Below are 12,019 nucleotides of genomic sequence, written 5' to 3'. Positions count from 1 at the left end.
AAAAAACATATTAATGCTAGAATATGGATACAAAGTCAGAAAAATAAAGTATTTTGACAAGATTCTGTGTTGTCATATTTTAAATGCTCTGAGGAAGAGTAATTGAGGAAATATTGACAAAGAAGCATTTTGCAAAGATCTCTTGTATTGCAATAACTAAGCCAATATCAATACTAATGCAAGACAAGTGTCAACTCTGAAACTTATTTTCCTCTTCTTCTGGTAGGTTAAAGCAGCAACAGGTGAAGAGGTATCAGCAGAGGATCTTGGAGGGGCAGATCTTCATTGCAGGTTTAAAAAAAATATTTTCCCAAAGTTAATGTTTTCTATCCTTTAGACTTTAGTAGGGTGTATATTATTTTTATTTTTAAATTTATTTTATTTTATTAATTTATCTTTAGATATTATTTAAACTGTATTTAGGTTTGGAAAATTAAAATTTTCTGTGTCCTTATCTGGTGCTGATGAATCATTTTGTTCTTAGAGTAGAATAATTGTCTTACGTCACTCTAGTTAGGATCTTCTTTCCTTCATTTACTATTTTAAAATACTTATGTGTCTAATGTACTGCAGCATCACACATAATATGGAGGACTTTTCTATACAGTTTAATACTGAATGTTAATAAAATAATGCACTTTGAGAAAGAGAATATATTTTTCAGATAGTCTTTATTGCTGTCAGTTAGAACTTAACTACAAACAAGATGAATATAGCTTGTGTGTTTTGTAAAAGAATACTTACCAAAATGAAGAATTCTGCACACTTTTGAGTTCTAAAATGAAAAGAATAGTGAACAAAGTTAGATATTTCTGTACAGTAAGTTAAGCATTACTGTAAAATAAATGCTTAATTTTTACTTCAATTTACTGAAGTGAGTAAAGAATTCTTTTGAAGGGCAGTTCATAACATTTCTGTAAATGTATGTTTTCTTTATAATTTCAAGTTAAATTTCCATTTGATCAATGTTTATCATCTTTTTAGTGTCATTTGAATTTTTTACTTCCTCGAGTTGCTATTCTATCTCATATCTGATAACTTGAAGGTACTGTTTCAAAGAAAAGTTCAGACATGGGTTTTATTTTGAAAGCAATTTCATAATAGAACATGGAGAGCTATATTGTAGCATCTAAATTTTAAAGATAAATATAAAACTTTTCAAGTCTTACGATTTGAAAAACCTAAAATTTTCATTGACAGGTTTGGGGTTTTTTTTAAAGTCTTCATATTGCTATTGTTGTTTATATACAGAAAATCTGGTGTAACAGATCATTATGCTTTGGATGACAATCATGCACTTCATCTAGCAAGGAAAGCTGTAAGAAGTTTAAATCTCCAAAAGAAAATAGACGTAAGTGTATAGAATCTGAAAACACTGCATTGTTTAAATTAGGAATACTCCTCTTCATCTGATTTACACAACACATTTTTGACTTTAGACACTTTGAAAATGAGGTTATGATTCTTGTCCTAAAAGGTTTCTCCAGTGTTTCAGTTCTGCAGTTACATTCCTGCTGCATTATTCCCAATAAAATCACTGGGATTACATGCAAGAGTGAAGCAACTAACTAGAACAGTGCTTCAGAATCACAGCATTGCACTTCAAGATTAACCCTGTCTTGCAAGGTGTTTAATTTTAAGCCCACACGATCATTCCTCTGGACTTCAAATTAGATATCTGCTAAAGCATCTTTTCGAATATACTTTTTCTACAATTATTAATGAAGGGTGTAAAACTGAGGGGATAGACCTAAATCATGTCATTATATTGTATTGATTTAAAAATTCCTTGTAGGAAACAGGATGGATAGCTTATAGGGAGGAATTGCCTTAACTTATTTTGGCAGGAGACGCAAGAGGGTGAATTGAAGATTAAAGCTCAGCAGCTGAAGGAGGCAAAGTGTTGTATTCAGTAGCGTGGCAAAAATCTTCATCATTTTTTCAGAATGCTACCTGCCTAATAGGGCACAGGGAGAAAGTAAGCAAATAGGAGGACATGCCTAATTTTTGATCGTGTGGAGAAGTGGAGCACGTGTGGAGGTACACGCAGGAGTAGAAACAAAGGTAACAGTAAGTGAGAAGTGTTACCAACCATCAGTTTAAGAAACTTAATCATGATGCAAAATGAGGACAAGCCAGTACAGGCATTTTGATGTGGTTGATGAAGAGAAGACTGTGCTCAAAGCAGTTGGGAAATTAATTGTTGTTTGTTTTTTAAAGTCAAAACATAGACTAATAATTCCTTTGTTGTGTAAATTGTTTTGTTAAATTGGTACAGGTGACTATAGAACCATCAGAAGAGCCTTTATTTCCTGCCGATGAAATATATGGAATAGTTGGCGACCAGCTAAAAAGAAACTTTGATGTCAAAGAGGTATGAATATAAATGCAAGATCCGCTTGCCCATACGTGCATGCACTCAGTTTTCTTGAAGGAAATCACTCTTTGTGTCATCATAGTTTGTCTACAGAAATCTAATTTGGGGGTATACAGTGAATGTTGAGATTTCAAAACATCTTTTAATGTATTTTTTACTATTTTTATCCAGCAGATTCATTGCAATGGCAATGACATGTTCAAAATATAGCCTTTTGGTTATACTTTTAAGAAGGATGAGCAAGGATGAGAGATTGATAAAATTCTGGAAAAGCTGACAGAAAATAGGGAACTTTGCATTGGTAAAGCATTCTATAGGCATGCCAAGTGATGTGATAGCTTTCTTTTTTTGTTAATCCTGTGAAAGTAAAGAACAAATATTTAATTTATGGAGTAAACCACAGACAAATCACTGCTCTCCCAACCACATATGGAGACTATAGTACTCTACTGCAGGTCTCGTGTAATTATTTGCCTCAGTTCTTCATCTGAGACCACATCCTTTCTCATATTTTCTGTAGATCTCATATTCAGAACCTTTTTCACTGCCAACCAAGTATTTATTTTAGGAAATGTCTTAGTATGTATCGTTTTTAAAATAATTTGTCAGAAATTACTGGGATTTGCTTTGCATTAAGGGAAAAAAAGATGAATGCTTGTATTGAGTCTCACACTACACTCTCAGAAGATGTAATAGCTTGGATTTATGTTCTTTTAAAGTTGAAATGAATATCTTCTGGCAAATGTCTTGCTAGCAATGGATCTGCAGTTATACAAATTGGCTCCTTTTCATCTCAGAGAAACCCCAGAACAGATCTTCATTATTTTTGTATGTCACAAACTTCAGCAAAGCTGAAAATAAACTTCCCTGTAAGAAAGTGACTCATGAGTGTATATGGTTTTCTCCTTCTAAATGTGAGTCCATTGATTAATGTTTCATATAACCAGTAGTAGCATTTTTTCTTTGAAATGTAACTAATCAGGAAAACTTTGTTCTTGTATAATTTAAACTATTTGGTTAGAATATTCTTAATCTTGTAATTCCATTTTTTATAAACATGTAGATAAATCACACTTTGAAAAGTAAATGGGCTTTGCCCACCATCCAGACTATTTATATGGTGGGCTGCTTAATGTTCTCTAAATGGAAAGAATTTATTTTAAGGTATATGTTAGCATCATCTTTCTTTCTAAACAAATTAAAAACTATGAAGGATTAAGAATTTCATTTTATTTTTCTATTTTTTTCTTAAGGTCATTGCTAGAATTGTAGACGGAAGTAAATTTGATGAATTCAAAGCCTTATATGGGGATACTTTAATTACAGGTATTTAGAAAGATATTGTAATTATTCTGTATATGATCCCACTTGGTTTTATAGTTGCATTCATTCTGTTTGGCTCACCCATTGTAATTGTTAATGATGTTTTTATTGAAAAGAATAGCGATTTCTGTTACAAGAGAAAGTATTACCTTTATATGTTATGGTAAAATAAATATATGTCAAAATTTACAAATTTATCTTTCTCCTTCAGGATTTGCAAGAATATTTGGTTATCCAGTAGGAATTATTGGAAACAATGGAGTTCTCTTCTCAGAGTCAGCAAAAAAGGTAAATAAATAGATTGTTAACTTCTTTACCATCGAGAAACAAAACTTCTGGTGGACAACTTGCTCTTGAAATGAGGACCTTTTTTAAATAATGAAAGTGGACTGGCTCCACATTTTTCATGTAAACATGAAATAGCTTAACAAGCTGTAAAAGTAATTTACCATATTTTAGAAACAGTGTTCTGAAGATTTTTCTGGTATGAAGTGGACAGGTCAATAGGAAAATATAATTAGAAAAACAGCATTTGAATTCGTGTGACTACAACACAGTTGAAATAGTATATCCTGAAACTTAAGAGTTAGTACAAGAAAAGTCCATACTGATTGCATAAAATACCCTGTTAGTTATAGTTTCTAACTTCTCAACTGTGAAGTACTACAATAAATCACATCATTGTTTTTGCAATAACTGGAAAATTTCAAACTTGGATTCCAGTACCCAGTTCATTTAATTTTCATACCTGCTGCAACAGCTCCTGGTGCTTAAACTAATGAGTGAAAATGTGCAGTCTCATAAAATGTGTAAACTAAAATACCTGTTTTGTGACCTAAAGGGCATCTTAGATGGAATATTATGATTGCATTACGGTTAACAGTGCTTTACAGATTGAGGTTGGGGGATTGGTGGTGATAAAGAGTTTCTGGGTATGGCAGACTGGTTATTTAGCTTGTTCTATGTTGTTTGGTTTCATCCTTTATTTTTTCACGAGACTACAGTCAGTTGAATTTTTTGTAATAACAGTCATATATGGTAGTTTTGTTCTAGCAGGCTCCTCAAGCTAATGGTGAGGAAATCAGTATTGAAAATCTATAGGAAAAGGAAGCCTTGATGAGACATTTGGAGAAAGGAAGTAATTTTACTTGATTTATTGCTGTAATAAAACAGTACATGAAATTGAGTTTCATGTACTGAAGGAATACTTTCAACTTGGAGCACTGCAGTAAGTGACATTGTTTTCGGCTAGCATTTGGTTTAACACAGTTATTTACAAGGTGAAAATAACTCTTTCAGTATTTTTCTGATAATTTAGTGCTGCAACTTTTTTCCTACCCATGAAAAAAATGTAAGGAATCTTCCTCTGCTGACTTTTGGTGGCATATCGGCACTGTAAGAGGAGATGGTCAAGTTTAACTTGTTTCACTTCTAGAGAGACCTGACCTTTGTCGATGATGTTGCTTCTGTAAGCAGCATAATCTTAACAATACTTTTCTTTATCTTTTCCATTTTTGTAATGAATTATGGCACAGGCGCATCTTTTTCTGTGATCATCACTAGCTTTTCTAGTGCTTCTCTGAAAAAGCTAGCTAAATATTATGCTTTATGATTTTTCTCTCTTTTTTGTTTTTGTAAATTTTGCTGGTTTTGTTTTGTGAAGAGGTTAGAGATTTTTTCAGTTCTGTGCTACGTGGTGGTTTTTTTTTTACCAGCAGTGTGTAAATAATCTGAGGAACTACATCGATTTAGATTATTTCTAGTTGAAAAAATCTGTAATCAATTTGTTGTAATCTGCTATTTATATCTTTGCTAGGAAAACGGTCTTTTCTGCGAAAACAGGGAGAAGGCATCTGCCCTGAGAAAAAGGAAAGTATGTTACAGCAGTTGGCAGGACCATGAGCAAATTGTGTATGTGGGCCTTTCCCAGTTTCAGAGAATAATTTTCTGCTGTACAGGAAATGAGGAGATATTTTTTTCAGACTGACTGTCTTAATTTCCATTACATAGTCTTGCAAAACTTGATGTCAGGTGCCACACTGTGAAGCTGTCTGAGGTTTAACTCCATACTGGCTGGGTCAAAACAGTTGAACTTTTCAATATCAGCAGTAATATTTTTTGAGGATATTATTTCTGCTTTACCCTTGGACTCAAACATTTTTGGCATTTTCTTACTTCTGCTAGAGTGAATGCATGTTTTGCAGTTGATTTTGGATGAAGTGGAAGTAGTCAGCACTTCGTGATGTAAATACTCCCATGGATTTCAGTGGAAGGAGACTCCAGTGTGCTGGTGGTGATAGTTTCACTGATCCAACTTTTAATGGCTTTTTTTTATTATTTTCTTTCCTCTCCACAGGGTACACATTTTATCCAGTTGTGTTGCCAGAGAAATATTCCCATTGTGTTTTTGCAGAACATTACAGGTGAATAAGCTCAATATTTCGAAGTTTCACTATGTTGTAGGCTTTGTTGTTAACTGTTGAGGCTATGACTTTTAGACAGCATCTTGTGTGCTTTGTTGTACCTACATCTCCAGCCTCTTCTGAAATCCGCTGAAGGCTGCCTTATGATATGTTCTTCATTTTTATCTGCATATGCTATAAAGCACATAGTATGATATACAGCACAGTATAATATTAAGTCAGTGAGCCTTTTTTTTTTCATGTTGTAATTCTTTAGGTTTCATGGTTGGTAGAGAATACGAAGCTGGAGGGATAGCAAAAGATGGTGCCAAGATGGTAACTGCAGTAGCTTGTGCCAATGTACCTAAAATAACAGTGATTATTGGTGGTTCTTATGGAGCTGGAAACTATGGGATGTGTGGAAGAGCATATAGGTAAGTTACTTCAAACTATGACAGGAGATAAGACTAAGTTAAGAGAATGTAACCTTGAAGTACCATTCTGAAAAACTATCTAAACTCTTGCAAAAGTTGTGCTATTTGGAGAACAAAACAGCAGTCAGTGAAGACGGTCATAAGTAAATAACAACCTGACAAACTTGTAGAGATTGATAAGCTCATAATTAACCTTCAAATGGGTGATGGAGTAGATTTTCTAACATGTAAACATGCTGACCTGCTTTTCTCCCATTTTAGCTCTTGGAGGAAAAATTGTACAGTCCTAAACAATCATTAGGTAGTATGGGCTGGTCCTTTATTCTGCATTCATATGAAGAGTACCAGCGCTTGTGTAAAAAAATTCTTATTAACTTTAATGAGCCTGCTTTTATGAATAATGTTTGCAGAAGCCCTGAGGATTTATGTTTTTGACCCTTTGGACATGACTCACGTAATTTTTTTTTTCATTTTTCAAGGTCCCTGATACTATTGAAGAGTTGTTGGTGATATTTTTAAAGGGAAAAATTCCTAGGGGGAGGTCTAAGATGAAGAGACTCAAGAAAGAGCGAAATAAATTTTTAAGGTGCTTTAATATAGGAAATGAGCAGAATTCTTAGATTTTCAAACATAATGCTGCAAGCATTGAAGTACCGTAATTTGCATTCTTTAAAAAACGACACATTGTGAGATCGCCATGCATAAAAATGAATTCTTAGCTGAGTGGGAATTGGTTCTTTACTAGGAAATAAGGTAATGTCTTATTTTAGTATTTAATATGTATTTTTTCAGTCCAAGATTTCTTTATGTGTGGCCAAATGCTCGCATATCGGTGATGGGAGGGGAACAAGCTGCAACTGTTCTCGCTACAATAGCTAAGGACCAAAAAGCAAGGGAGGGAAAACAGGTACATCTTTCTTCTTTCATTTGCAGTAACACCATTATTATTTACTGTTTCCCTGGAGTTGCTCACTTGTGAGCTAGGAAGGGGTTTTACAGAGCAAGACACCAATGAACTATCATTCAGTGCACCTAGTGCACTCACAAACGTGAAGCGTTTGTGAAATGTTACTGTTCACATCGTCTAAATGTGTAGAGTTGCATAGTCCTTCACTTGGGGTGTAAAAACCCCAAGCATTGCTACAGGCTCGGGGAAGAGTGGCTGGAGAGCTGCCTGGCGGAGAAGGACCTGGGGGTGTTGGTTGACTACCGGCGTGATATGAGCCAGCAGTGTGCCCAGGTGGCCAAAAAGGCCAATGGGATACTGGTGTGTATCAAGAATAGTGTGACCAGCAGGAACAGGGAAGTGATCCTGCCCCTGTACTCGGCACTGGTGAGGCCACACCTGGAATATTGTGTCCAGTTTTGGGCCCCTCGTTTTAAGAGAGATATTGAGCTCCTGGAGCGGGTCCAGAGAAGGGCGACTAAACTGGTCAAGGGGCTGGAAAATAAAACTTATGGGGAGCAGCTGAGGGAGTTGGGGCTGTTTAGCCTGGAGAAGAGGAGGCTGAGGGCAGACCTGATTACAGCCTACAAATACTTGAGAAGGGATGGTGGGGAGGTAGGGGAAGGGCTCTTTACATTAGTGATGGGCGATACAACAAGAGGAAATGGGCATAAGCTTAGTCAGGGGAGATTCAGGTTGGATGTTAGGAAGTATTTCTTCTCTGAAAGGGTTGTCAGCCACTGGAATAGGCTGCCCAGGGAGGTGGTTGAGTCCCCATCCCTGGACGTGTTTAAGAAAAGGGTGGATGATCTACTTAGGGATATGGTTTAATGGGAGATTAGGGACGGTTGGACTGGATGATCTCTAGGGTCTTTTCCACCTAGAAATCTATGAAATCTATGAAATCATTCATGACGTTTCTTATCTTGCTTAAAAAGAGGAGTATTTCTAGTATCATCATCTTTCTGTATTTTGTGCATCAGATTACTAGTTATGCTCAAGATGAGTAGCCAGGGATCTTCCCTGGTTTGGGAGTATAAGGAGGAATATGTGAGAATGAAGTGGCTTTCCAGCTATTTTTGAAGTAGGCAGTTTTTCAGAAAGCTGATCTTCAAATTATTCAGTGACTGAAAATTTTGAAATTTATAAAGCAGAAGTCTGTAGAGGTTTGGAAAAGATTTTGACTCATTTCAACATTTTAATTGAAAATTGGTGGTATTTTGTTTAATAATCTTTTCTGGTTTCTCTGTACACTCTTTTCTGCTGTGTTTTTTAAATTACATGGTTTATGTTTATACTGGTGCCTTGGTACCATAAGAAGTGATCTTATTGTGATGTCTTAAAATTTCTTGTATTTATCATGAGTAGTTATTCAGAATAATGAAGCAGTATGTAAGTGTTATCTCAACAGTTCTTTTTCCTACACTTGACTTGGGCTTTCTGTGGATAGAATATATTCACCCTCATCTCCCTCTCTTAATTTCCCAAATCCCTAACATGGACAGGTTGATACTCACAAAGACATTTGAGAAAGATAAGTGTAGTTAATGTCATTAAGATGTGTTAGAAACATGGACATTTTCTGAATTATGCTGGTGACCACTGTGGATCACAGAGAAAGCCAGTGTGAGATTAGCACAGACTTGTTTTATTAAAAAGTCTTACTGAAGGAAACTCAGAACGGGGTTTGTTCAGCACAGTAGCTTCAGTAATTTTTCAGATGCAAATCCTCAATTAATCTTACACTCAGTTAAGTATATTTTTACTCTCTTTTTCCCACCCACCAGGTTTGAAAAGTGGTATTTTGATTTAATTGTCAAATATGCTATGTTGATAATTGTGTGTAAAAAGGAGGAGAAACTTCGGGGCAGTTTATTCAAGTTTGATGCTGCATATAAAACTCTGCTGTTGTTACGGAGGAAAATATTAAAGAATATCTTCTCTGTGTTTGTGTATTTGCTTGGTTTTTTAGTTATCTGAGGCAGATGAAGCAGCTTTGAAGGAGCCAATCATCAGGAGGTTCGAGGAGGAAGGAAACCCTTATTATTCTAGTGCAAGGTAACATATAAATGACTTCCAAAACTTAATTGTAATCACAGGACATGACAGTAACATCTAAATCTTGATGTTGAAGAACAGCAAAAAGAGCAATGTGGAATAGAGATTGTGTTTGATCTGCAGGAGTACAACACAACAAGCTTCAAATCAATGTTTTGTCTGTCTTGCCTCTGAGACTTTGTAGTGTGTACTGTTTCAAAAGACGGCATGCACTCGCGGGAATTATTCTGCTGGTTCTGTAAGTAATGGCATGGTAGCATGACGTTTGTATTCTCTGTATTTTATTCTGGGTAGGATTTGTAGTATTCTCCCCAGTGTAGTATCTGGTCACCTTTCTAAAGCCCATTGGACAGTGTAATGAGAGGCTGCATATGTGTTAGGAAGAATTCATTTTAGTGGGATTCTGCAAGAAGAGTCGAGTGGTAAAGGAGAAGTTTCAGGAAGACCTGAAGCTGTTTGCAGATCTCAGGTCATGATCTTGGTGGGTGACTATATTGGATGATAGCAGCTTGGATACGACATTAGCTGATGAGTGCAGTGTATTTATGTTTGTTGAGAAGTTTTTTGCAGCATTTTGTGCTCAGGTTAATGGAATATTAGTAAATGCCCAGGAACTAGTTAGGCCAATGAAGCAAGGTGGCATCCTGGAGTGTTACCTCCAGGAAACTAGCTTGGAGGCTTTCTTGGCCTCTGATTGTTACTCAACATCAGTTTCATCCTGTCTGTACTAATCTTCCCGCACATTTTTCTGCTGTGGTACCCGAAAGCTAAATCTCCACATGCTCTTAGCTGCTAATGATGGTAGAGGGTAGCATATAATAACAGGGCTTTACTGTGCCTCTATGGCTTCTCATTTCGCAGAAAGAACATTAGCCTTACGCAACTGTGCAGTCTGCAGTATGTATGTTTTTGTGTAGCTGAACTAGAATTACTGATGGTTTTCTTACCCACAAGATTTCAGTAGTGCTGTCGTATAGCATGAGGGTCTTGATTTAGGGAGGGTTTTACTGTTTGGTAAACCTGAACAGTCACCACTGTTTGTTCTCTGCTTCTGGCAGAAGCCTCTGTGATGGTGTTGCAGAGTATCGTAGATATTTTCAACTTCTTGAGGTTTTATGCATGTGTACAACCCCCACTGCTAGTAAGTTGCAGTTTATTGGAGTTTTTGTATAGAATCAATGAGGATCCTTTTGTGAAGTCCTGAATTGTTATTGACATGGACCTTCTGGTGGCACACTGGTTTTGATCTAAAAAAAAAAAAATCTTTTAAATAGATGTAAATTTCATGGGGTTTTCACCGACATGAGAGATGGTGTAAACTGTTAAAAACTTTTGTGCTATCTCTTTTAGTACCTCTTAAAGATCAAACCTAGTACCTGTGTCACAAAACCTTGCCCTGAGGCAAGAACGAAAAATGAAAACACATATTGTCATCTTTTATAACTGAATTTTCAGGAGAAGAATTTTCCACGGATAAAACAATATTAAAAAGTGAGCCAAACTGTCTGTATTTAAAATGAATCCTTACTGTGGAGGAGAAGATGAATAGTTTGATTTTTTTTTTCACATTTGCTTTTTTTTTATATGTTCTCTGAAACACAGTCATAGTCTGTTTGTACTCATGATTGAAAATAATTGGATTTATTTAACATTCAATATAATCAATATATTGGCCTCTCCCAAAACCCTACAGACCATTGTCAGTATTTACAACAGTAAGTTACTAACCTGCGAGAAAGTTTTACATGTAAGATTAAAGTTAGAATTAAAAAAAGGCAGATTCTAAGATTTTAATAATGTCCAGTGATTTTTAGACATGAAACTTGAGTATTTAACACTAGCTTTGTGCTCGCTACTGAGCAACTTTTACCAGTTTATGCTTCCAGAATGTCTGGCCATTTTGTGAAGTTAGGTTGCAAATCCAGAAGGCACCTCAATAAATAGCCTAAGTTTGCCTAGCCTAGGGGTTAGGAAATGCTGTTAATGCTGTATGTCCTGTCCTTCACATTAAAAAAAAGGGGGGTAGTTACCTACTTACTGTGCCTGTAGCTTGGAAGGGAAACGTAACATGCACAGATATGAGCTGGCTGAGAACTAGCACGGGTCTGGGTTGTATGTGGTGTGGTTCGTGCGATGCTGCACTCGAGCTAATGAGCTGAACCGAGACATGAAGTCAAATGTCAGAGCTGAAATCCCACTCAGGTTCATCTGGCTAATAGTGAAAGTGAAATGCCTCTTTTCACGGAGTGCTTGTGAGAACAGTGTGTAACTGGCTCAGGTCAAGACAGTCCAGGCCGGTTTCTCTCTCTCTCTTCAGTCCACATAGGCACAGTCTGCATTGACTAGGAGCTCTTAATTGCTCTCTGCTGTCTTGTAGAGGTAATTTGGTATATCAGTAGATATTCTTATGTTTTCTGCCCTGACTTCGTGCCTTCCTGCCTATATTATCGCATGTGCCTGTTCTGTCATTTATTGCTAA

The 12,019-nt window shown here is 36.1% G+C and overlaps 1 protein-coding gene across 1 annotated transcript in view; it reads left to right on the top strand.

Annotated features, from left to right (window-relative positions):
- MCCC2 (methylcrotonyl-CoA carboxylase subunit 2) overlaps nucleotides 1–12,019 on the top strand; it is a 38,119-nt gene that overhangs the window by 21,763 nt on the left and 4,337 nt on the right. The window contains exons 8-16 of the mRNA XM_086628929.1: nucleotides 227–291; nucleotides 1,252–1,351; nucleotides 2,279–2,374; nucleotides 3,631–3,703; nucleotides 3,912–3,988; nucleotides 6,057–6,123; nucleotides 6,380–6,536; nucleotides 7,329–7,443; nucleotides 9,455–9,540. Coding sequence (XP_086485055.1) covers nucleotides 227–291; nucleotides 1,252–1,351; nucleotides 2,279–2,374; nucleotides 3,631–3,703; nucleotides 3,912–3,988; nucleotides 6,057–6,123; nucleotides 6,380–6,536; nucleotides 7,329–7,443; nucleotides 9,455–9,540 — 836 coding nt within the window. The remainder of the gene's footprint in view (nucleotides 1–226; nucleotides 292–1,251; nucleotides 1,352–2,278; nucleotides 2,375–3,630; nucleotides 3,704–3,911; nucleotides 3,989–6,056; nucleotides 6,124–6,379; nucleotides 6,537–7,328; nucleotides 7,444–9,454; nucleotides 9,541–12,019) is intronic.

This window comes from Tauraco erythrolophus, chromosome Z (assembly GCF_009769465.1).
Source record: "Tauraco erythrolophus isolate bTauEry1 chromosome Z, bTauEry1.pri, whole genome shotgun sequence".
Classification (NCBI taxonomy): domain Eukaryota; kingdom Metazoa; phylum Chordata; class Aves; order Musophagiformes; family Musophagidae; genus Tauraco; species Tauraco erythrolophus.
The sequence above is the reverse complement of the archived record's forward strand: the minus strand, read 5'-3'. Positions and strand labels throughout refer to the sequence as shown.